Source organism: Pinus tabuliformis, chromosome 7 (genome assembly GCF_031772625.1).
Source record: "Pinus tabuliformis cultivar Carrire ecotype Pingquan chromosome 7, CPIR1, whole genome shotgun sequence".
Lineage (NCBI taxonomy): Eukaryota > Viridiplantae > Streptophyta > Pinopsida > Pinales > Pinaceae > Pinus > Pinus tabuliformis.
Genome location: NC_142293.1, coordinates 264,950,728 through 264,977,690, shown reverse-complemented (window position 1 = coordinate 264,977,690; position 26,963 = coordinate 264,950,728). Strand labels below are relative to the sequence as shown.

Genomic DNA, 26,963 nt, shown 5'->3' with positions numbered 1-26,963 from the left:
AGCGGTGGTTTGAAGCGTTGAATCTAAAAGCGGCTTCCGTTGACTCCAACAGGCGTCTTCTTGTGACTGGTAGTCATCTAATACTCCACAAATGATCTCGAAAGACTTCCAAATGTGTTTTGCAACAGATACACCCAGTGTGTGTGGCAGGTGTCGTCTCTTTGGTGCTTTGAATTTTGAGTGCAGATATCGCTGAACTGTAGATGCGACTCTTTTAATTGACACTCATACCCACCACGGCGCTGCTGTCCTTCCCCTTTTTGCTGTTGTGCCAGATGCTGTTATGCTAGAATGAGAATTTAAGAACAATTTTCATTCGATTTGCTTGTTTTAACAGTGATCGTGCAGCTCATTTGTGGTAATATGTTTTGATCAGACGTTGTTAGGTTTCTTCTCTCTGTTCTTGATTATAGGTTTCTCTGTTCTCTGTATTATCTGACTTTATGTTATCCCAAGTTACACACTTTTGCTCTGATTTCTGTTGGCAGTCGTGGGTTCGGTTTGTGGAAGTCAATCAGTGCGTACGGATTTGCAGAGAAAGGGGGACCAGGAGTCGTGATTCGTGTTAATAGGATCTCCTAATTAGTTACTTGTTCTCAAAATATGTAAATTGTGACTATTGTTGCTTCCAAATTATTCATAATAATAAATCAATTTTAACATCTCAGCCAAGTCAAACACTGGAACAGTGAATTGGTATAGGTAGGTCCGGAATTTCAAATTTATCTTGCTTAATAGCTCAGTAGTTTAGCTCTATAACACCAATTTTTTTTAATGAAATGTATGTCAACTGTGTTCAACTAGAGAATGCCACTATTCCATTTACACTGTATTCCTTTTTGTGTCTATAAAAATCTCATTTCCAGCCTATCCACCAAAAAATGGTGACAAGAAATAGGTGCATTTTGAGCCTATTCACCAAAGAATGATGACAAAAAATAATTGCTGCAACTAAGCAGATTGTCTAAGTTAGTATATGTCTAAATCATTGTCATTATAATTTAAATAACTTGGTCAATTTAAATACTTACACGTCAAATTTACTGTTTCAATTTTTTTTACCTGTCCAAAATTTTAAAATGCTAAAAAACATTCTGTAGAAAGTCAAATTCCAGGCCTGGTTATATGGCACCTTTTTGTTTCTATGATAAGAGAACCATTTGACTGCTAAAGTTTAAAGCTATAAATATACTTTACCTCCTCCAGATTTGAACCTTTTGATCTTGTAATCTCTTAGGAAGAAATATATACCCTTAACTTACTCTTAGAACACTCAAACTATATAATATCAATGCATTGTTTTAATGCAGATAGATAGTCTAACTATGTTGGATGGCTTTTTACTCTCTACATTTTATTAACTGAACTTCAAACCACACGACTTTGTGAGGCGTGGCAGATGAGGCAATCGATACTTCCATAATGATGAGTTGGTCCCGTTGGATGCTGGTAATTTCTTTCTCCTCCCTTCTTTTATTTTTTAAAATATTGCAGCAGAACTGATGCAGAGTGTGAAGTGAATGTAGTATGTGAAGTGGATGCAGTAGAGTGTTCAAGTAGTCACGAAGAGTGACCGAAAAATGGAGTGGGAAGTGGTTACCTCTGGATCGAAAGCTTTTATCTCCTCATTGCAGAAGATCTGGCACCAGATAGAGGAAATATAGATTTCCTGTGTGTGAGAGATATGTGTATTTGGTGATATTCAAGGAGCTATCATTAAATTATAAGAAAATGAAATTAAAATTAATAGTAACCCCCACCCCGCAAAAAGATAGACCTCTAATGACACAGATGCCCAGTGCTTGGCGACAGTTAAAACAGGCGGCGCACGGCAGTTGAGGGTGGTGTAAACTATAAACCATAATAGGGTAAGTAACCCCCACTCCGCAAAAAAAAATAGACCTCTAATGAGACAGGTGTCGAGTGCTTGGCGACGGTTAAGGCAGGCGGTGCACGACAGTTGAGGTTGGTGGAAACTATAAACCATCATAGGGTTTCTTTGTTTTCCGGGGTTTCGATTGTGGATAGCAGGCGACAGTTGAGGTTGGTGGAATCTATAAACCATCATAGGTGATCCAAGAGGATATTGTCAGATCAGTTACATAGGTTCAATTCCGTCGTCAGCATTCAGTCTAGTGTCATCAGCTTCGACATGTGGTTGTCGTCAATTCTGCCAGGATATGGTCGTCGACATGTGGTTGTCGTCCACTTTGCAGTATTTGGTTGTCAACGGGTTTGTCGTCATGTGACGTTTGTTGCTAATGTCGCTTTGTGACATTTAGTTGTAAATGCGTTATTTTTAAAATAAACCTAATCCAAACTTAATGCAAACTACACCATACATTATCCTAAACCCTAACCATGCATTAAAATGTCAAAAACCTAAGTCTAAAACCCACTACCCTAAGTCCTAGAGGCTAGAACCTAATACATTAAACTATGCAAAAAAAATACATATAACCCTATGTAATACCCTCTCGGCCTTTGTAAAACTAATGCAAAAACATTATAAATAAAATAACAGTCCCTAACCGCAGAGGAGACCGCAGCAGGACCGCGGGACATGTGAACAGGGAGAGGTAACATATATAATAGTCCTAAACCGTCAAACTTAACTGCGCGGAGAAAACATAACCGTGACATGTGAACTGAGAGGAATAAGTCGTCAGGCTTTCAAATATCAGGCCTAAACCGCGTCGAGAACTGCGTGGCATGTGAACAGGTTACAACCGTAACAGTGAGAGGTTATGTCAGCCATCAGTTCACCGCACCGTTAGTTAACTGCGGCATGAAAACCACAACCATGTGAATGCGCAGCACTGTCAACCAGAACCGCTGCAGGAAACCGCCCAAGTGGCAGTCAGCCAGTCGACCATCAAAGCATGCGGCCAGTCACATGGAAACTGTCGGAATAGCGCGTCGTTAGTAAACCGCTAGCGGATATGTTTAATATATGGTCTATTTTTGGGTCTTTGTTGTGTTTTGGCATTAAAACTAATTCAACCACCATGCAAGTTATCCTAAGGTGTCAAATATTGACAAGACCGAGGGAAAACAAACCCAAACTGCAGCTCATTCATCCCAAACTCAACCTGAGGAGGTTAGAGTGCACTTGCAGGGTTATAAAGGTAGTTTTGTTCATGAAGAGTAGAGGAGAGTGGTTTTGAAGTTTTGTGTGTAGATTCTGGAGGTTAGAGGTTGTTTTGTTTTCAGTGTAACAGGGGCATCCGGAGTCAGAATTGGGAACCGTGATAGGCGTTGGAAAGCTGGTTCAGAGAGCTTTCTTATGAGAGTGACCAAAAGTGCCTGCGTGCACATTCATTTCGGTCAAATTTCTGTGTAATCGACCTCTTCGGTATCAATCCTAATAAAGCAGTCGCCCATCTTGAAAGCGGACCCAGAGACGTAGTCCATCAGGGACGAACTCCGTAATCAATCTTGTTGTCTGGTATCGCTGTGTATTTGTTGTTTTCACTTCTGTTTTGCATCTTATTTATGTTTTCTCATCTGTCGTAAAGTCTTTCTTCTCAAGAAATTCTCACGATTTCAGCACTTTAAGTTAACATTCATTTCACTGTTGGCATAATCAATTCTACTTCAGTTTTAACATATGATCATTTCAGATCATATAATTTGGTATCAGAGCAGGTTGTGTTTGTAGAATTTGCCATTGAATGTTAACCAGGTCAAAGTCGCAACGTGGAGAAGGAATCCTCGAGCAGATTGATCCAAAAATTGGAAAGCGAAGAGTCGTTCATAAGTCGACCATGACAAGATCTGATGCAAGTGAAAATCCAGAAACTAAGATGAGCGATGAACAGTTTTAGCAAGCATTCTTGACTATGCAACAGATGTTGGGAGAACTCTACGAAGATAAGAAGGCGAGAGATGCAGCTTCTTCTTCAAAGACATCGAAGAAGGACAAAGGTAAAGGCAAGGCTGATAAACCACCTTCACCTCCATCATCTCCAACATCATCTTCTTCTTCCAGTGCAGAATCTGAAATTAATTTAAAAAAAAAAAAACATCTCTTTTGAAACTCGATATAAAATTTGAGTTACCTATTTATGATGGCTAAATGAATCCTGAAAAGCTAGATAATTGGATTAAGCAGTTAGAAGTGTATTTTCATATTCAGAACATCTCTGACGATAAAACGAAAATTCAGTTAGCTACACTTAGAATGGGGGGAACAACTTTAATCTGGTGGGAAAGTAAAACTCAGATAGATGTAAAGCGAAAAGGAAAAGTCATCTCTTCATGGTCTAAGTTTTTAAAAGCTCTTAGGAAACAATTCTATCCTTTAGGATACATGCAGCAAGCTGTTATTGATTGGCAGCACTTGAGGCAAGGTAAAGGGCAGAGTGTTCAGGAGTTTACTCAGGAGTTCAGAAAGAAAGCATTGGCGCTTGGTATTTCATTGGATACACGTGAAACTTTATTAAAATACATCGACAGTTTACATTCATATTTGCAGCATACATTATTGATGTTTAATCCTGATGATTTTGATGAAGTGTGTGTTCAAGCCATACATATTGAATCAAGTGGCAGACCATTCAAGTTTTCACCGCAATCATCCAAAGAGTTGGAAATCAAAGATTCCAATGACAGTAAAGGGAAGAACAATTCAAAGAGTTGGAAATCAACGATAGCTTAGAAGGAAAGACCTACTTGTACTCATTGCCAAAGAATCGGTTATGATGAATCTAAGTGTTGGAAATTTCATCCAAAACTTAAGCCCAAAAAGTCCCTTAAGGAGAAGGATGAAAAGAAGGCAATTGCAGCAGTCCAGCAAGATCTAGGTTTCGATTCAGGTGATGAAAGGAGGATAATTGCCATAGTTTCGACAGGTAAAACTTCTGACACTGGTTCAAGTTCGAATACTATTGCATCTTCATCAAACATAAATCCTTCAAATGAGGATAAAAGAGTTGAATTGTTTAACATAAGGATAACTTCTAAGCACATAAAGATAGATACAATGTTTGACAGTGGATCACAGGCCAATTTAATATCTGAATATTTAGTTAAGAATTTGGGTTTGGAGACACGGAATCATCCAAGACCTTACCCATTAGGATGGCTAAATAAATCAACTTAGGTAAAAGTCACCAAACAATGTCGATTAAGATTTTCCATTACAACTAATTACATTGATGAAGTGGAATTAGATGTGGTTCCAGTAGACATATGTGGAGTTGTCTTAGGAAGTCCTTATCTTTATGATCATGATGCATTATTTTATAGGAGAGAGCATAAATTTCACCTTAAGAAAGATGGGGTTGAATTTATTGTCAGGGCACATCAAAGTAAAAATCACTTGAATTTAGTTGTTGCTAATCAAATGAAGCGATTAATAAGTTCAAATAAGAGTTTTGTAATCATGTGTGTAAATAAACAACATAAGAATCAACATGATGTTTGTTCAAGTTATGAGCCTCAGCTTAAAGATAGTATGATCCAAGAGGTAGAAACTTTTTCAATTCTATTTAAAGAAACCAAACATCTTACTCATAAGCAGGGAGTACAACATGAATTACAATTGATGTCCAAATCTCCTCTTCCTAATGTCAGAATGAATCAATTCAGTCCAAGTTTGGAAGTTATAAGTTACAAGCTAAGTAACCGGATTCGTTAGGGAGGGGCCACGTGTCCGAATCCAGCGTGTCAGACACGATTCGCCCAAAAAACGTGTCCAAAAAACATGACATGTCGAATCCTGTGCATGTCCCGAAAATCGCCATCGTGTCACGATTTTGGACTGCGTGTCCTGCTTTCCAAGACTCGTTTAGCGGCAAAGTGACTTCCACGGGTTAGAAAAAGGCCGCAATTGCTCATTACAGTGACGCTTTTCATCATTTGGCAAGCATTGTTTTATTAATGTTTGATGTATGGCTAAGTTAACAGCAATGGATGGCAATCACATTTGAGTATTCTATGTTTCTCAAGAGATGTTGTTGTATGTTGTGTTCTAACAAAACATGTGCTTGAAATACCAGAACCATTATTGCCTGGAAACTCCAAGAACTCGCTTTTTTCACAGTTTCTAGTGACAATTTTAATTGCTCAAATCTGCAAAACCCAAAGGACCCTTGATTCTTTCATATGTAGTTCATGGCTTCTGTTTACCAATTATTTCTACTGCAGCAACAATTTCTTACAAGTTATCTGTTGTGCCAGATAAGGAGTTAAACTAGTTCAGTTAAAAAAAGTGTAGTTTGATTTTTGACTGGAAGATTATTCCGGTTAATGTTTTGAATAACCATTGGGATGGGATTTGAACTGTTAAAGGAGATGCTGTTGACAAAAGCAAAGATAAAGCTAAACAGTACATGAATGCAAAACATGAATCTGATCATCTCGTCGACAACCTTCACGGGAATTCAAGAATAAGATTTCAGTTCAATGTTTACTGCGAGGGGGAGATGTAGGGTTGTCTTGGTGTCTGTAAAATTTCAGATCATACATATAATATCTTCTTTATTATTATTATTTTATTGAGATATATAAATTTTAAAAAATAATGATAAGATTATATATGAAATGGGGTTGAATAATGTTCAAGTAATATTTGATGGTGTAAAAACTTTGAGGTTTGCATTTTTAAAGTTTTTGATGGTGTAAAAACTTTGAGGTTTGCATTTTAAAGTTTTTGATCATTCATGATGGTTACTTTTTAATAGGTTAAAAATTTGTCAGTGTGCTTATCTTACTATCTTGTAGTTGTAAGTTGTCTTTTAGTTATGAATTATGAATCATGATTTATCATTTATGTGACCACTGACATGTATTTGAATTTTGTATGTACTATGCATGCTATAGATGAAGATCTATGTTTGAAATCAATAAATTTGTATCATTAATTAAAATTTGTGTAAGAAATATCTAATTTTTAATATATATATATATATAAATAAAATAATATATAACGAATCCTACGTGTCCTGTTCCGGGGGCTCAACGTGTCCGAATCCGACAATACGAATCCCGAATCCCCGTGTTAGGTGACTTAGGTTACAAGGATGCAGGTCAGTATTGGGGAAAGCCAATGTTAAATTTCTCTTTTATTGTGTCACCAATTCATGTTTCAAACAGTTTGGAAGCCTCTTTTCAAGTGGAGAGGAAGCCTTTTCTAAAGCAGTGTCAAAGTATCCAAAACATCTAAAGGAAACTTATGCATTAGGGGAAAGTGCTAATCAATGAAAACATCATTTAATAAATGAAGAAACAATGATTCAAACAAATCAACAGCTATTTCAATACTTTCAAAATCAAACTAAGGTGCAGCAGTTTACACCTTACAGTTTGATGGGTTTATTACAGCAGGCTCACTTAGTAATCAGGAAGCTGGTATGATGTCAAAAATGTCTTTGATTGTCTCTATCATTCCGCAATATAGATTGTTAATACATATCAAGAGTATTGAACAAATCCTGCAGAGACTATTTTCAAAGATGATTATGGATCACTAACTCATGGTTCTTCATGGAAAGAAATCAATTTCCATGTTCGTAACAGGTTGTTTGACCATCTTCGCAAGTTGTACATACTGCAGATAGATGGAACAGGTCATCAATTCAAAATGTGCCATGGTCAACATCATCGGGGTCATCACTTTCAAGTGGTTGATCGAATGTATTGGTACATCATCAGGGCAAGGTGGAAAGTGAGGGAGTTCTACCCTCATCGACTATCTGTTTAAGTCAAACTTTTGTGGTCCAAAAGCTTTCAAGTGGAGAGGATTGATCCAGGAGGATCTCGTCAGATCAGTTACACAGATTCAGTTTCTTCGTCAGCATTCAGTGTGGTTTCATCGGCTCGACATGTGGTTGTCGTTAGTTCTGCTAGGATATGGTCATTGACATGTAGTTGTCGTCCACTTTGCAGTATTTGGTTGTCAACGGGTTTGTCGTCATGTGATGTTTGTTGCTAATGTCGCTTTGTGACATTTAGTTGTAAATGGGTTATTTTTAAAATAAACCTAATCCAAACTTAATGCAAACTACACCATGCATTATCCTAAACCCTAACCATGCATTAAAATGTCAAAAACCTAAGTCTAAAACCAACTACCCTAAGTCCTAGAACCTAATACATTAAACTATGCAAAAAATACATATAACCCTATGTAATACCCTCTCGGCCTTTGTCACACTAATGCAAAAAACATTATAAATTAAATAGTAGTCCCTAACCACAGAGGAGACCGCAGCGGGACCGCATGACATGTGAACAGGCAGAGGTAACATATATAATAGTCCTAAACCGTCAAACTTAACCGCGCAGAGAAAACATAACCGTGACATGTGAACTGAGAGGAATAAGCCGTCGGGTTTTCAAATATCAGGCCTAAACCACGTCGGGAACCGCGTGGCATGTGAATAGGTTACAACCGTAACAGTCAGAGGTTATGTCAACCGTCAGTTCACCACACTGTTAGTTAACCGCGGCATGAAAACCACAACCATGTGAATGCACAGGACTGTCAACTGAAACCGCAGGAGGAAACCACCCAAGTGGCAGTCAACGAGTCGACCGTCAAAGCATGCAGCCAGTCACATGGAAACTATTGGAATAGCGCACCGTTAGTAAACCGCCAGCGGATATGTTTAATATATGGTCTATTTTTGGATTTTTGTTGTGTTTTGGCATTAAAACTAATTCAACCACCATGCAAGTTATCCTAAGGTGTCAAATATTGACAAGACCGAGGGAAAACAAACCCAAATTGCAGCTCATTCATCCCAAACTCAGCATGAGGAGGTTAGAGTGCACTTGCAGGGTTATAAAGGCAATTTTGTTCATGAAGAGGAGAGGAGAGTGGTTTTGAATTTTTGTGTGCAGATTCTGGAGGTTAGAGGTTGTTTTGTTTTCAGTGTAACAGGGGCATCCAGAGTCAGAATTGGGAATCGTGACAGGCGTTGGAAAGCTCGTTCAAAGAGATTTCTTATGAGAGTGACCAGAAGTGCCTGTGTGCACATTCAGTTTGGTCAAATTTCTGTGTAATCGACCTCTTCGGTATCAATCATAATAAAGCGGTCGCCCATCTTGAAAGCGGACCCGGAGACGTAGTCCATCAGGGACAAACTCCGTAATCAATCTTGCTATCTGGTATCGCTGTGTATTTGCTGTTTTCACTTCTGTTTTGCATCTTATTTATGTTTTCTTGTTTGTCGTAAAGTCTTTCTTCTCAAGCAATTCTCACGGTTTCAACACTTTAAGTTAACATTCATTTCATTGTTGGCATAATCAATTCTACTTCAATTTTAACATATGATCATTTCAGATCAATAGGGTTTCTTTGTTTTCCGGGGTTTCAATTGTGGATAGCAGGCATCTTAAGGAGACACTCCCACCATACCACGAACCCCAAGATCTTGATCTCAATACCCAAGCGGAATGGCTTGTGTGAATGGAAGATATATTTAAGTTAAAGTTTACAATACCAGGGATTGCATTGAGACCAGGGATTGCATTGAGATAAATCTGAGATCGTTTCAACTGGAAACTGTGCAATCTCGGAGGGCATAATAGCACCAACAGACGCAAAGATGATCCCAGAGTACACAGGGGAGTGCTCTAGTAGTCAAGTCAGACTATGCACTTCCACTAAGAAAGCCAAACGATTTGAAATCAAGAAACGGAATGCTGTTGCCATCTGGGCATAGGGTATGGGTTTGAACCTTAACCATTTTATTCAATTCCATTCATATTTCTGTCTGTTTACTTCCCTTTAAGTTTTATTCCTTCTGTGTATCGTACTGTCTTTTTGGTTTCTTCTCGCTGTACACTGAAACAGAGTTTCAACGAAAGAATCAAGAAAATTATAAGCTAAAAATGTATGGAGTTTCATTTGAATGGATTAGAAAAGCAGGGGAATGTGGGTTTTGGAGAAATATGAAGAAATCCAATAAGGTTTAATCTGTAGGCAATAGAATTCGTAACCAATGTATAGCAGAAATATAGATTTTAATGTTTGTTTGTTTGTTTTGTCCTTATGCTGTTTTGTGCAGGGGCAGTGCAAGCGCAGATTCTTTCAATGACCCTCTTACATTTTGCCACCATGACAGATTAAGGATAAATAAATCAGAATGTTGGGGGCATAGAAGTATCCAATTGCTCAGCCAATAGATGTTGGACATCCTCCGGTTGTTCAATAAACCAATGAAGAAGTGGTTGATGTAGAGGACATTTTAGAATAGTAAGACAAGAAAAAAGAGCTATTATAATCTCAGAGGAAGCTCCTAAATGAGCTAATCCCCCTTGCTATTATGTAGAGGCAACCGAAAAAAAAAATGGTTGCAATGATAATGGGATGACAGAAAAGAGAAGATGAGCAGATAAGCCAACTACAAATTCAAAGGAAACCCCAAAACAAAACATTTTTAGACTCACTCACAAATGTCGGGAGAGAGTCTTGTGATTTTATGTAAGAGAGCTAAGTATATAAAGGAAATTGATTTTCTAGAATATGATGGTAAGAGGTTTGGTTGATCCCCTCGTGTCACCTAATACCTACAGCCTATGGGCTTACATTAAGATGCAAAACCCATGAATAATAGTTCATTTGTTAAGAAACATAAGTATTAGATTGACAAAAAATACATTCTCACCACACAAATATATAATGCTAGCCTGAGTAAGTTATGGATGCTGATATTAAGTTCCAACAAAGAAGTGTTAATTCTGTCATTTATAGTTGTTGCAAACTAATTTCTACAATTATCTTCTGCATCTATTTTTTCATTCAAAAGACCTATCTTTGAAATTGAAAACCAGATGTCAAACAGAAACATAAGATGCTCGATTTGCTAAAGGTAAATGCAAGATTCTACAAGTAATGCCTATCAACCAACACTAATGAACCCAACCACCAAGAATAACAAAAGCTTGCTTGCAGGATGACACTGACAACATGCTTAGCTTCCAAGTTCCTACCTATATCAGACTTTACATGTTGATGCAGATGTGTCTTAAGTTGTGCATGTATATGAAAGAGAGTGTGTCTTTCTAATATGTATGCATAATGTGTAATCAAGTGGAGAGAGAGAGGACCAATGCTCCAGCAGCCATGTCCCATGGTTTGAGGCGATACTCCCAGTATGCTTCAACAATGCCCAAAGCAACATGGCACATATCCACAGCAGCCGCACCCAACCTTCTCACTCCCTGATCCATTCATGAAGTATAAATGAGTAATGATTTTTAATAGGCTAAGAAAAATGTCTAATGAAAACATTGAGATAGACCATAATGAAAACATCGAATGTAAAAAAATACACATTGATTTTACCCTGCTGACGTGAGTGAATTCTTTAAAAAGAGAAATATTTTCTTCCCAAGGTTCGTCATGTTCATAGCCAAATCCAGTGACTAGGAGTGACCTTTCAATCTTGATAAAATTAAGAACAACACAGTTAGCATACGGAGAAATGGAGACATTTACTAATTACTGCAGAAGACTGATATCATTAAATTTAGAAGGTTTGTTAGCAGATCATGTGTTACAACGTACATAATAATATTTCTCCTTTAATCAATACTCACATTAGTATGATACTACGAAAAAGACATAAGAATATAGAGTTTACCAAATCCACATATGAAGCTTAGGAGTTGTAGAAATGGAATATTAATCAATGCACAATGTAGTGGACCAGATAGGGTAAGACAAGGAATAAAGTTCCCAATTGTGACTAAAGATTACAATGGAGGATGAAAATGAATAATTTCCTCTGCATTACTGCAATAGTTTGAGCCTACAATGTGACTTTGGATATGATTATATATTATCAATACCATTAATTAGTGAATATTACTTCTGGACTATGTTGCACTTTGGATATGATTATATATTATCCATACCATTATTTAGTGAATATTACTTCTGGACTATGTTGCACTGGCTGTGGGGACCAGGTACAGAGGGATGAGTTTCTGGGACGGCTAGAGCGCACCCCCAAATTTTCAAGGAACTGCAGGCGACAGAAATTTTCAAGAGACGGCAGGGGACGGCAAGTGCGGCAACTAATTTTTATATTATTAAAAAAATAAAATTTAGTAATTCAGCAAAACATGAAGGATAAATTAAAATATAAAAATTAGGACTATTGCTAATTTTGAAATTCAATTTACAAAATAAAATACTAAAGTCTGATACTATCTAATCATCATTGTGCATCACAAAAACAAATCTCGTCATCATTGCCCATTGTCAAGAACTTAAGAAGTACTACTAGTCTGCTACAACCTACAATCTACTACTATCTACATAATCATTCTATGATGCATGATGAATCATTTCAAAATTTAAGTAGTAGCTAAACTTTAAAGACTAAAAGTAAAATTTAATAAAACTGTAAACATGAACAAGTCATTAAAATTTAATTATAAATCCCAAATTAAGAGTCTAGAAATTAAGAACCTTATGAGACCTGTCATCAGTGTAATGTATATCATAATCATTCATAATCACTATTATTTACAGAGCACAAAGAGTATTACCATCCCATCTATTTACCTTATAACATTAAGCATTAAATATGAGTTAGCCATTGTAATGTTTATTTCAGGAGTAACAAATGTTATGTACAAAAGTAATAATGTCATAAAGTGAAATAAATTATATATAATAAATGATGTTTATTACCTTATAACATTAAGCGTTAAATATGACTTAGCCATTGTAATGTTTATTTCAGAAGTAACAAATGTTATGTACAAATGTAATAATGTCATAAAGTGAAATAAATTATATATAATAAATGATGTTTATGGAATCAGTCGATTGGTTCCTAAAATGAATAATGAATTATGGAACTTGCTACGTATATAGACAACACCACTAGTAATTTAGTAGCACATTGATATATCATCTAGTCTCTCTTGCTTGTCTCTTGCATATATTTAACATGGTATTAAAGTCATGGTGATTGTGGCATAGGGAAATTTCAAAGATTCATGCCAAGAAAAGGTTTGTCACAAACATGGAGAAAGAGACAAGTTCAAATTGAAGGCAAATTAATTCATGGAGTATAGTGACTGTAAATTGTAAACATGAATAAGTCATTAAAATTTAATTATAAATCCCAAATTAAGAGTCTTAGACTTCGATCAGTCGCTCAACTCTTACCTCACCTGCAACTTTCACTCGAGTTCTCTCAACTTTGTTTACCTTTGCCGTCGTGAATGCAGTTCTCTATTCAATGTTTACCTTCACCTGCCATCTAAGACTTCCCTAGACTCTTACTTGCAACGCTCGCAACTTGTGTTTACCTACAACTTTCGCTCGAACTCAGTGTTTACTTGCAACCTTTGCAACCTGTGTTTACCTTTGCCATTGTGTCTCTGTAACAATGTTTACCTTCATTGCCACCATGTAGTGTAGTGTGTAGTATGTGATAGGTTTAGTTTAGTGTGTATGTCATAGGTTTAGTTTAGGCTGCGATAGGGTTTAGGTTTCAAAATTTGTTTTTTAATTTTTTGACTTTAAAGTTTAGAACTTAGGTTTTCAAATTTATATTTTTAATTTAGAAATTTTTAAAGTTTAAAGTGAATGATATTGGGGGACGTCCTCAAGTCCCTTGAAAAGTCCCCAATTTTTTTAGGGACGGACTGGAAGTCCCCAAGTCCCTGATGGAGCCCTTGACCAATTGGGGAAGTTTCTAACGAGTTCCAAAGTACCCGGATCATCAGGATGGAGAAAACACCATAAATTTTGGTGGGGACGGGTCCCGTGCAACATAGCTTATGGGTCTGGAAATGATAAGTTCTTCTTGCCAGTAAAATATTATAAAAATCTTAATCCCGTTTGGAAGATGAATTCAGTAGCAGCCAAGGGTCTTGTCTCTGAATTCTAATTGTGTCGCAGTCATAATAAGTTATAATGTTACCATCCACCTTATGATTTGATGTACTATTGTAGCAATGATATGCATTAGTGACTGTATGAAAAAATAGTAAATGAAAGATGAAGAAAAGATCAATGTCTAAGTGTTCCAATGTCAAAGGAATAAGATTGACATCCTCATTTCTATTAAGAAGCTTCTGACGTTAATTCATTAAATATAAGCAATGAAAACATTGATATCTAGACTTCTAGTATGTAGGATTTTCAATTTCTTCCCTCTATTTCAATATTAGAAACTACTAATGAGCTAGAAGAATACAAAGTTGGGGCTAAAATTAGGAATGAGACAATAAATTGAGTGACAAGAACAAGGAGAGAGTGACAAAGGCTTTGATATCACTAGTACTTGACCTAGTAAGGTAAAAGAATCTGTTAATTCCCTAACTGGGATTGATTGAGCCTTTCTGCTACCAGGCAGATGCAAATTGTTGTACTCTTTTCTCAGGTCATCTAACAAAACAATTTACGAAAGCACTTGACCCTAACCTAAAATTAGCCCCACACCCTGACCAGCGCTCACCCCACAATATTCTGTGTTTGGGGCATTTTGAGGGAGTTGAATGGTCATGCATTGTAGGTTTTTATAGGTTTCTTTAAGCCCTAGCTATGATAGCTCTCCCTTAGGGTTTCACATTGTTGGTACTTTGGTTAGTGCTTAGCCGTCCTATAAATGTGAGTGTTAAGTCTGTGGCATAGGTGAACGTATAGAACATGGTTTCCATTAGTTTGGCCCCTCATGGCCCAAACTCTACAGAAAACCAAACTCATGGTATTGCTTGCTCAGATGATGGCATGGATATTAATGTTGAGGAAATGGATTACAGATGTTATTATGCCTTCAAATGACGAAACCCTAATTGCTGAGGTTGAAGCTGTTAAAGGGGTATTTAATGGACTTTCAATGGGTCTCTCATGTTTATTTCCCATAACCCTTTGTTGAGCACTATTTTGAGAGAGGTTGCAATAAACAAACTCAATCCCCAAGGATTCAAGGTGTTCAGAACAAGACACCTAAAAGGTTCATCCTTACAATGCCAATAGTGGCAGGATGTAACATGCCAAAAAAGGCTTTGCAGATTCAAACAGCTGGCTTGATGTTGCTGGATGAAAATAATGCTAGGTGGTAAGGAGTGGGGATTTTGCTTAGTGTAGATTCCAATGATCCTATTGGTAGAACATAGCTTTGGGATTGTATGACTTAAAAGTTGCCTATTGCTAAGTGGGTCCTACTGAATTTTGTAGCTATGGTCAGTCTTCATAATTAATGATTTGGCCCCTCAAATATATGTAATAATAAATACAAGACATGTTCTTCATGTCGGCTTTCAAAAAGAGGGAATTTTGAATTTCTAAATTTGAATTTTTGACTCTAAGAATATCAAGTCAACCCTCCAAGTGTTGAAGTCGACCCAGGTTATAGAGGCACCCATTCAACCTCCTAGAGGATTGTATAAAGGCTTCAAACTCCTCCTCAAAAGAAATTCAGATCTCTTATTCTCTTATGTTCACACGTGAAGCAATAGACCAAGATTCTTTTATGGGCAGACCAAATTATCTGAGGCAGACTGAGTTCATGGCAGATCAAACTTTCCGAGACAAGATCTCTGAGGAAAGTTGAAATTCCCTGTGGCAGAGTTGATCGAAATTCCTGAGGCTACTTATTTATGCTTGACCAAGTTTGACCTGTTTTTCGTTAGGGTCAAGTCTGACCTTGTTTAGATTGAAAATATGAGATTGTATTTCTTGTTGAACTGAATAATTCTCTAAGAAAAGGTTGTTGGGTTTTTCCCCCAGTGGGTTTTCCCTAGGTAAAATACTTGTCTCTTGTTTGTTTGTCTCTTTATGATCCTACTGGAATTTTTGTTTCTACTGTTAAGATATGTGTAATTTATTTATGATGAATGTGAACACAAGAAAGATTAACATAAGAAATCATAAGAAGTAATTATCAGAGTAAAAGACCTTTGATAAATCAACCTTGGAGAGGACATGGACATGGTTGATTGGGATGGGGATCATATCGGCGGTCATGAGACAACTCTTCTTTTTTATGAAAGGGAAGCTTAAAATGATTGCAAAAGGAAGCTCAATGTGTCTAACACTACATGGGAACATAAAATTCTTGATCCAACCAGGCGGTACACTTCATCTAATCAACAAGTGGGAAGTCACTAGATTTAGGCTGACCTTCACAAGTTCTATGCCAATGCACATTCTACCACATTCTCCTTCAATGGTGCATAATTTGTCCATGTTGATTTTACTAACAGCAACTCAAACACTTCCATATCTCCAGCTTTATGATCGTTCGCCCTGATGACCAATACTAGGCTGACTCTTCCTTCAAGCTAAATGTTTCCGTTGAAAAGTCCAACGAGTGCTCAACAAGTGACTTTATTAATATGCGTAAGAGTATAATCTAGATGACCATTATGAACTAAAACACTAATTAGATCATGCCTTGCATCTAAAGATGCACATAGTTTGCTCTTCTTCTACTCTAGAAAGGGACATTGTTCTTGAAATGTTATGGGTTGAATTTCAAACAAAAACCTTAACCATTCTTCCAAAATCTCAACTCATATGGGGAAATCTATCGTTAGGAAGCAAATTAATCTTTGAGCAATAGTATTGTCTCTCCTACAATATCTCCAAACATAGAATTAGGATGTCCAATACTATATTGGGTTTAATCTGGCAAAATATCTCTTGGGCTAGAAAAATTCATGCATCATCCTTGGAGCATCTCATGCTCAGTGTTACCTCGAAGATATGCACTTTGAAAAATTAGACCAATTTTCAAGTACAAATCCTAGGAGAATTTGGCACCACTCATTGTCAAATCAGTGGTAGTCCTCCTCGCCTTAGGCTGACTCTCCTCTGTTGATTTTTGGTAGCATCGGATGTGCTCTAGCTCCAAAATTTTGTGGAGGGGCTAGAATAGATGAGATCTGCAAGACCCAGAAATCGTTTAGAGAAAATCCACCCAGATGAGGAGTTATTAAAATAATTAATATTTTTAATGGGTTCCTAAGTCTAAACTTGAAAATAAAAATATTAATGGGTATTAATAAGAATATGGGTGAGAAACTTCTAAGTGACGAGGATCAAGTCTATTTTAATCTTAGTCGTTGATTAGGGATTTAATCTTCGTCGTTGATTCATCAACAGGAAAAATATAAGAGGAGGCTTGAGTGTTAGTTGGAGATACACTTGGAGATCAGTCAGTTCGATTTTTCTGGAGCGCGGTTTGCTGAGAAAAATCGAACAAGTGATATGTTGCAGTGAGGGGCAGTTTGGCAAAGGGACTTCAGTCCACGGCCGAGAATACATAGCAGAGAGGCAAAGCGGTACCAGGAGAGACAACGCAAAGGGAGAGCTCTGACGCAGTTTCGTAGTGATGCAAAGGGCAAAGGGAGAGCTCTAACGCAGTGACACAGTATCGCAGTGTCGCAGTGACGCAGAGGGAGAGCTCTAACGCAACGGAGGCTAATGGGTCTCAGTGACACAGTGATGCAGTGACACAGCTCCTAGAGGAGGTGACGCAGTTCCAGCGCAGAGCTTGGAGCATCCATCGTTGCCCAGCACTGGAAACAACGCAGTCACCTATGGGGTTTGTTCATCTCTCTCTAGATAGAGGTACTTCTGTCGAGTTTATTCTCTATTGGGTGAGTCAGATTTGGCACCCTAGTTGTATTCAGAAATCTGCTTAATAATACAAACCCTCTATATGCTACAGCGGTTTTCCCGAATTGGGTTTTTCTGGGGACAATTGTCCAAAAATAACAGTGTCCCTTGTGTATTTGTCTCATTTTATTTCAGTTCATGATCTGTATGTATGTGTAGTCTGCAATAGTGTTTTCATCGCTATTTAAATAATTAAACAACTTGTTGAATGTAAAAACAAGTAGGAGATGGTAAACCAGTGATTGCAGTAGGATTTATGATGTGTAGATTCAGAATTTTTCACATAGTATCAAAGCATTGCAAATCATAGGAGACTGAAGACACCAGCCGAGAGATCCAGAGAATTTGCTGCAGAGAAGCAGTTGTCCCGAGTGACAACGTTGTTCCAGAGCCATAGACGTAGAAGGAGAATGACGTAGTGTAGAAGAGGTGGCGTAGAGGCTCATGCAGTGCTTGCGTCAACATTCTAAGCCAGGTGAGGGTGGCGCAGTCGCTGGGAGGAGCCCACACAGTGACTGCGTCAACCTTCTAGGCCAACGCAGAAGCAGAGAGGGGCAAATCGGGCTCACGCAGAGCCACGTCATCTTTTCGGCCCAGGAAGGAGTGACACAGTGGCCAGGAGGAGCCGATCGAGCTCAAGCAGTGATTGCGTAGAGCCAGAGGTGCTTAGATTCTTCAATTGCCAGGGCTGGGGGAGCAGAGCAGATTCGATCTGAGGAGTTGGTGGTGTTAGCGCTTGAAATTTCACCTCAGGCTGAGAAAGGTAAACCTCAAGGCAACATCAAACCATTTAGCCTCGTAGCTAGCCCTACAGGGCAGGAGAAGGCTCTCTCCAGTCAATCTCGGCAGATCTTCAATGGGATGAGATGACCAACAAGGTAACACTGATATTAGGCTAGTAAACTGATTAAAAAGGTTGATTTGGGGTTTTTTGGGTTTTTGGTGGCAAATTGAGGAATTGCAATTTTGGGTGCGGGGATTTGACACAATTTCTGCAGGGGGTTCTTTGGGGCGAGGTAGGAGACCGTATTGATGCCTTTGATTGAGGTGAGTGGATGGAAAAGACCGGTGAGGAGCTAAGGAGAGCAAATAATACTTTGAATTCTCCTTAAACAGTAGAAAACATAGAAATTAAACAAATTTAAAAGCAGAGCATGGCAAGCATGAATTCTTACTTTAACACTTCATTTGTTTAATGTGCAGCAGTAAAGGAAAGTAAATGATTCACATAAACACACTTACAAGAACATTGAGAAACACACCATCAATACATGAGTCCACAAGAATCCCAAAGAGGACTGCAAAACCCTGGTCTTCCTTAGCCAAAAATTGCAGAGATACAGTGAAATAATACAATGATAGCTTCTCCCTCAAGAGTCCAACCATGAAAATGAGCAAGAAAGTACATAATATAGATGATCTAACCTCTTTCCCTGCCTCCATGGGTCGAGCTCACTATCCTAGGAGCTGTTTCAACCACTTCTAAACTAAGCACTACAAACTAGGCAGTCAAAACAACTTGCCTCTATAAGCTAGGAAACCAATTCATTCATTTAATATTTACCCTTTTCATGAATGAATCTTCTAGAAGTGTTACATAAGAGTAAAAGTGTCTTAAAAGTACAATAATTACATCAAAGAGAATCATAATTCACCCCAAAAAGTCAAACTGGGTCAAACTGCGTTTTTCTGAGCTGTACAGTGCATTTTGGAAAAATCTGCCGGACAGGTCGCGCGCCCCTGCCTGACGGGTCGCGCGCCTTTGGAGCCACTTTTGGGGAACTTGCAGGTGTCCAAATTGGGCAAGAGTAGGCTTGTTGGAAAGGTCTGTGAGTCTACTTTCCAACCCAACTGAAATTTTTGAATTTGGAGTTCATTTGCCCTGTCAAAAATCAAATCTCCCAAGACTGCTTTCTGCAACTCAAAAATGTGGCAGAAAGTCATTTTTTGCTAGTTTTTTGACTTTCTGGAGGCCCAAAACTTCACCAAATCTCAAGTCCATCCATGAGCATGTGTAACTTTGCATGACAAATCTGGAAATGTTGAGTTTTTGCCAAATGGAGTTGCCATGATGAAGGGTCGCGCGGGGGGTGAGACCCGTTAATGGGACAAAACCTGTAAATTGCACAAAAAATTCACAATTGACAAAATTTTCTCCAAATTTCTTGAAATTTGGGCTGGGAGTCCCCAATAAAGTACCATGCTCAGTCAAAGAGGCTTTGGCCAAAATTTGGAGTGGATCGGGCGTTTTCCTTCGTTTTTGTGCTTTGGCCAACCGTCCTTGGAGCACCTTCGTTCTCGCCGGTATTTTTGACATTTCTTTAAAACCATGACACCTGTGCAAAAAGTGAAGGAGGTTTTTCTTCTTTGGCATGTTGTGGACAAAAACCTCTCTCAGTTTTCCAAAATTCATCTTTTATTGCTCTGGAACATCATTTGAGTGCGACTTGTCCCGATGTGTGAAACAAGGAATTTTGTCGAAATGGAGCGAAATGAAGGGGATAGGGGGCTTCTAAATTCTTGAGGAAATTTAGGGGAGTAGGGAGGGATGTTAGGAAGCAGGGGAAAGTGGAATCTCAGAGATTGAGTGAGGAGAAGGGGTCCAAAAGGGCAAAACACAGGCCCAACCTAGAAAATTGCCAGGTTGTAGCTAGAAACTAGGGTTTGTGCAAAAATGAGGAATTTGGCGGATCTAAGGGATGGGAAGTGTTTGATAAGGTACTTTAAGGATAGGGGAAGGTGTATGAACATCAGGATACAAGTTTTGCTAATGATTTGACCGTCCAAGAGAAATTGCCTTCAAAACCCTAGGAGAGGGAAATGACCTTGCCTAGGCACAACTGAAGCATGAATAAGGTGTAAAATGACCCAATGGAATCTAATATGATGATGACAACCCTCTGAATGATGATACACAGCTGAATGATGACATGGGACATTTAGACAACTTTAAGCCCAAAAGCACAATGGAGACTTTTACTTGCAAATGAAGACCTTTAAAAATACAATCACGATCTTCTTGAACTGTAGCAAGCAATAATTTTTCATGATGGAGGGCCTACCTTGCAAAATTTGGCAATTTGTGGCTCCTTGGTGAATTTGCAGGTGGTTTTACAAAGAGGGCGCTGACGGGTCGCGCCCGTTATAATTTTGCACTGGCGGAGGGTGCCTGACGGGTCGCGCGCCTCTGACGGGTTGCGCGCCTCGTCTGACGGGTCGCGCGCCTCTGACGGGTCGTGCGCCTGGTCTGACGGGTCGCGCGCCTGTCAAGCTCACAAATTTCACTCAAACTCTCTTGCAATCAGTTGCTCTATCACTTGGATGCATAATGAGGCTTGATAGAGGGAGATTAGGGCTTTTATAGCCTTGTTTGAATTAATTTCATGTCACAACCCACATGGTTTCCTTTTATCCTGAAATTGGTTGATTTGATGCTTTTCTTTGATAATTTTTGCAGGGACAGCATCTGAGGGATCTTGGCAAGGGAGCCAGGGTTTCATACTGTCCTTGGAAGCTTTTCGAAATTTCATCACTTTTTACAAAAATTTGAAAAATGACCTTGGCTTTAAAAACAGAGTTTTTAAATCCAAGGTGAAAATTTACTGTACAAGATTGGAATTGGCGAAGAAACATCTTTAAAATCATCCCTTTGGCTTGCTGAGCACTTATTGACCTTCAGAGACATGACCTTGTAAACCATCTTGACCAAAACCCTAGACCTAGGAATTTGACCTCAAGACAAGACAAGACAAGCTTGAAAGTGACTAAGGACTGAAATGACCTGATCCAGCAATGCCAAGAGGGGAACAAAGACACCAGCTCCTCCATCAGGGTTATGGCATGCCTAATGGGATGCAAAAATTGACATTGATGAGACACCTACTTATGCAAATGCAAAGAGCTTTGATCGCTGATGGAGGGCAACAAGACCGACTCTAACAGGTGGGACGTTGTTGTTGTTGGTGCAGAACAATGTCTGTGGAGACAGAGCCAAGGTAGAGGGAGTCACTGCCTTGACAGATTTCTAGCCAAAGAAATCTAGATCCGGGTCGCAGCTGCAAAGGAGGATAGGACAAGAGTGATTCGACATTTGGCCGGAGGATTTCCGTGAAGGAAATCAAGACTTAGAGGGAGTCTAGAGGAGCTTGTTCCTTAAAGGGTTTCTTGCACCAAAGAAATCCAGATCCAAGTCTTGCTGGATTAGCAGCAAGAGAGGGAGAAGAGAACCTGTCCTATATTTGTTGAGCAGAGATGGCGGTCAATGAATTTAGGGATCAGGACAGATTGGATGGAGCCTCCAATTTTGTCATATGGAAGGCTAAGATCCTGACAATCCTTGACAAATATCGCATCAAGGACTATGCCTTGAAAGTAGTTGTTGTTCCAGTCGACGCTGATCCGTTAAAGAAGTACGAGGAGGCCCAGGTGAAGGCCAAGTGCATGATCCTAGACGGGGTCAAAGATCATGTAGTACCACACATTGCTGAGAAGGACACGGCAAGGGAGATGTGGGAGACATTGACCACCTTGTACCAGGGCACTTCCATTCAGCGGAAGATTCTATTAGAAAATCAACTGAGATAGTAACAGATGCAGAAGGGAGAAGAGATCGATCCCTTCCTCCTTAGGTTGTAAGGGATTAGAGACCAGTTGACTTCCATGGGGTCTACACCAAATCCTGAGTTCATGGTCAGGACTGCCCTGAATGTAGTCACCGAGGACTGGGAGACATTTGTCCAAAGTATCTTGGGCAGAGCGACTCTCCCCAATTGGGAGGAGATGTGGATAGCTCTTCGACAAGAAGAGATCAGGAGCTTGACCAAGACAGGGAATAGCGGCAAAGGAGCCCGGGACAAGGAGGAGGAGGAGGATGCAACTCTCGCATCATCGGGACAGCAAGGGCAGCAAAAGCAGAAGAAAAAGGATATTTCCAAGGTCAGATGCTTCAAGTGTGGGGAACTTGGACATTATGCCACTCAGTGCCCCCGGACGAAGGGCAAGGAGGAAGCTTCTGAATAGAATGCTGCTCCAGCGAAAGCTAACAGGGAACACAAGGATGACGATTGTGCCATGAGTTCTCATGCGCCTCTGTAGAAGAGGTGGGGCAACATGGATTTGTAGTCGAGAGGACTACATGATGGGCAAGATTCTTGAGGTGCCCAAACTCTTGGATCACATACGACTACAAGAGCCCTTAACGACAGTAGCAAAAATGACGGGTGTCGGTTGGAGTGAGGTGTGATGGAGCGACAGTGGCAGCGCTAGAGTGCCAAAGTTTGAGGCAGCACAGTGGATGTTGTAGAAGTGCGAGTGGCACAGAGCAGTTTGCAGCAGCGCAGTAGCAACAAAGGGTCAGCACAGATTAGCTACCTCGGCAGCACAGTGGATGTTGTAGCAGTGCGAGTGGCACAAAGCAGTTTGCAGCAGCGCAGTAGCAACAAAGGGTTAGCACAGATTAGCAACAGAGGTAGCTTCAGCATCACAAGGCATCCATATGACTAGCATTTTAGTTTTTGGGTGAAAGTTTCAGTTGCTTACTTCTCAGCAACTGAGTTGCAGTGCAACAGTTAGCAATGGCAGTGTTATGGGCAGCATAAGGCAACATTTTGAGAGGGAGTTGTAGTACAGATGTAACAATGGTAGTGGAAAAGTCATAGGCAGCAGTACAGGAACCAACAGTGCAGTGGATGAAGGGCATCAGGCCAAGCATCAACAACACAGATGACCGACGCAGTGGATCAGTGTAGTACTTTTGTTGATAAGTGTTACTAGAACCAGTGTTGATAATATCGGTATCGGGAAAATATCGGCGAAGGTCCAAAAATATCTTATCGGCAATATCGGTGAAAATATTGGCAAAATATCGCCAAATATCGGCAAGCATAAAAAATGCATAATATATTCATTTTTTTTCAGATTTCTAAACATATAAAGCAATAACAACATGAACTAAACACATTGGCACATAAATATGAACAAGGCATTGATATATATGATGTCAAATAGAAATGATACATCAAACTTCAAAGGCGATACCACATCCTATTGATCCCTGATAATTGTCCAATCAAGGACTCAAACAAAATAACATCACATATCCTGTTGATCCCTGATAGTGATAATTGTCCAATCAAGGACTCAAACAAAATAAGTTCACATATATAAAACTTTAAAAGTATTTCACCATCATGAGTTATAAACTTATATAAAGCAAAAGTTGCAAAACAAATAAAACTAGCAACTATCTATCTGAGACCACTGGCCTCTCCCTAGCAGCATTCTTTCTGTCTTGTTCAACAATTGCTTCACGAGCGTTTTGTGTAACCTCTACACTAGAAACCATACAAGGCATTACATCTGCATCATATGCAGAGAGTCTAACCAAATGGTATTTCAATCGTGTAACCCCTCCTGACATCTTGGTCCCACACAAGTTGCATGATATATATGCCTGATTTGCCCCACCAACAGCCTCCCCATACTCCCAAAATGGGTCCAAGGCTTTTGGCATATTTGACATTTGTAGTGAACTGATTCAAACCTAGGGCACAAAAAAAAAAAAAAAAAAAAAAAATTGGCATTAAACCCCCAACACAAAATGAAAATATAATAAGTAATAACCACCTCATTCAAAAAAAATTACTACATTATTTGCATTTTGCAATGTGAATGAAAAATGGCAATAAGAGGGTGCATAAGAAAGTTGAAAAAAAAATGAAGCTTGCTATCCAAATATGGAGAAAACCCTTGCATTGGTTCATGGGCATGAAAATCATAGCAAATGGAAAAGAAACAAAGAAACAAAATGTTGGTAGGCAAAGAGGCAAACCCTAAATCTATGAAAAAATCATTAACATAAGGGTTTTTAAGAACATACTTGTTAATCGAAGAAATGAAGTTTGTCTCACTATTCTTCAATCTTTGATCCACAAAAAAATCTTAATTGGTAGTGATAATCGTTGTTTGATCCTCAAACCCTCCTTGACAAGCACCACAAAACTCTTTCCCTTCCTTCTCCAACACTCAGAAACAGAAATGAAGAAAAAAAAACCAAATTTTCCTTTTTGTAGCTGCGGAAAAACACGCCCAACAATATTTTATATCATCGCGCGATATTTTGCCGATATTTCGTAAATATCACGATATTTTCGGGAGCCGAAAATATCGCGATATTTTCTCCGCGATATTTTGGCTCACTGAAAATATCGCGATATTTACGCTATTCGGCGATATTTCGCCGATATTATCTACACTGACTAGAACACATTCCTTGCTAAGAGGGAGTGCTGATTTTTGGTAGCATTGGATGTGATCTAGCTCTGAAATTTTGTGGAAGGGCTAAAACACATGAGATCTCCAAGACCTAGAAATTGTTTGGAGAAAATCCACCCGGACGAGGAGTTATTAAAATAATTACTATTTTTAATGGGTTCCTAAGTCTAAACTTAGGAAAATAAAAATATTAATGGGTATTAATAAGAATATGGGTGAGAAACTTCTAAGTGACAAGGGTCAAGTCTATTTTAATGTTAGCCGTTGATTAGGGACTTAATCTCTGTCGTTGATTCATCAACAGGAAAAGTATAAGAGGAGGCTTGAGGGTCAGTTGGAGATACTCTTGAAGATCAGTCAGTTCGATTTTTCTGGGGCGAGGTCTGCTGAGAAAATCGAACAAGTGATTGTTACAGTGAGAGGGGTAGTTCGGCAGAGGGACTTCAGTCCAAGGCCGAGAATACATAGCCGAGAGGTAGAGAAATACCAGGAGAGACAGCGCAGGGGGAGAGGAGTGACACACAGTTGTAGTGACGCAGAGGGAGAGCTCTGACGCAGTGACGTAGAGGAGGCTAAGGGATCTCAGTGATGCAGTGTCACAGTGATGCAACTCCTAGAGGAGGTGACACAGTTCTGTTGAATTTTCTAAGTCTATCCGTTAGAAAATTAATCTATATTCTGCTAGTTTATTTCTTCTACTTGTAAATTCTGAACAAGTTATTTAAAACATTTAAATACCGAAATAAACACAATGCAGTCACAACATCTATAGATCATCAACTGAAAGGAAACAAGCACACAAGTGACACCGTTATTTTTGGACAAATGTCCACGGAAAAACCCAACGCGGGAAAACCGATGTAGCTATTCTGAGGGTTTATTATTATGCAGTATTTCCTTGATTACAACTAGGTGCCTAACCGGCTCACCCAACAGAGAAAAATACACGGCAGTAATACCTCTATATTCGGAAACAGGTATTCAGAAAACCTGTCCCACGAAACCCTCTCCGGCGACTCTGAAGCTCAGTGTTGGCCCTTCTAGCCTCTGCATCAGCCTCCTGCTGACCTGCGTCAGCCCCAGGACCCTCTCCATTAGCCCCAGGACCCTCTGTGCCAGCCCCCTGAGGCACTGCGCAGCCTCTGGGACCCTTTGCGTCACTCCAACAGTCTCTACGTGGATGACGCAATCCCTCTAGCCTCTGCGTTGTCTCTGTTGGCCTCTGTGTGGCCTGAACTGGCTGCTACTCTCGCTCTCCCTGCTTCTGTGCTGGTCTCTTAGTATTGTCTCTGCCTCTCTGTCCAGTACTCACTGCCCCTCGCTACTGATCACTGATTCACTTTTGCTTAGCAACCCCGCTCTAGCAAAATGAATCACTGATTACTCTGGTGTTTTCTCCAACTAACCCTCAAGCCTCTTCTTATACTTTTCTCGTTGGTCCTTCAACGGCCGAGATTAAATTTCTAATCAACGGCTAAGATTAGATTTGGCTTAATCCTTGACTTTTGGAACTTTCTAACCCAGTTTTATATTAATACCCATTAATATTTTATTTTTCCTAAGTTTAGACTTAGGAACTCCATTAAAAATATTAATTATTTTAATATCTCCCAAACCAGGTACAATCTGTCCAAACCGTTTCTAGGTCTTGGAGATCTCATGTGGTTTAGCCTCTCCACCAATTTTCATGGCTATAGCACATCTGATGCTACCTCAAATCAACACTCCCTCTTAGCAAGGATTGTGCTCTAATAATACTCCTCATTGAGCATCACTCTCATTATCTGGCACCGGTCCCTGTGTTGATGCTAGGCCTTCCCGCCCAGCATCCTCTGCACTGCTGCATCTTGTACTGCTTCCCATGGCTCTGCCACTGCCACTACTGCATAAGTACAGTAGCTCCCTCTGCATCCATGCTGCTACTGGTCCATCCTCTCAACACTGCATCTGCACTGCAACCCCCTCTCATCATGCTGCATCATGCTACTGCTAACCGCTACTACACTACAACTCAGTTATTGAGAATTAAGTAGCTGATCCACCCAACTTTTGACATCCCTATCAAGCTAGAAACACTCCCGATGTTGAAGCT

General features: G+C 39.3%; 1 protein-coding gene across 2 annotated transcripts in view; it reads right to left on the bottom strand.

Annotated features, from left to right (window-relative positions):
* Window positions 1-26,963, bottom strand: part of IMPL1 (myo-inositol monophosphatase like 1) — a 192,299-nt gene that overhangs the window by 29,619 nt on the left and 135,717 nt on the right. Inside the window, exons 7-8 of one of the 2 annotated variants that reach the window (XM_089458049.1) lie at window positions 11,297-11,395; window positions 11,059-11,172 (exon numbers count right to left, since the gene is read on the bottom strand). In XM_089458049.1, coding sequence (XP_089314175.1) covers window positions 11,059-11,172; window positions 11,297-11,395 — 213 coding nt within the window. The remainder of the gene's footprint in view (window positions 1-11,058; window positions 11,173-11,296; window positions 11,396-26,963) is intronic. The other variant, XM_089458050.1, reaches the window with a different exon arrangement.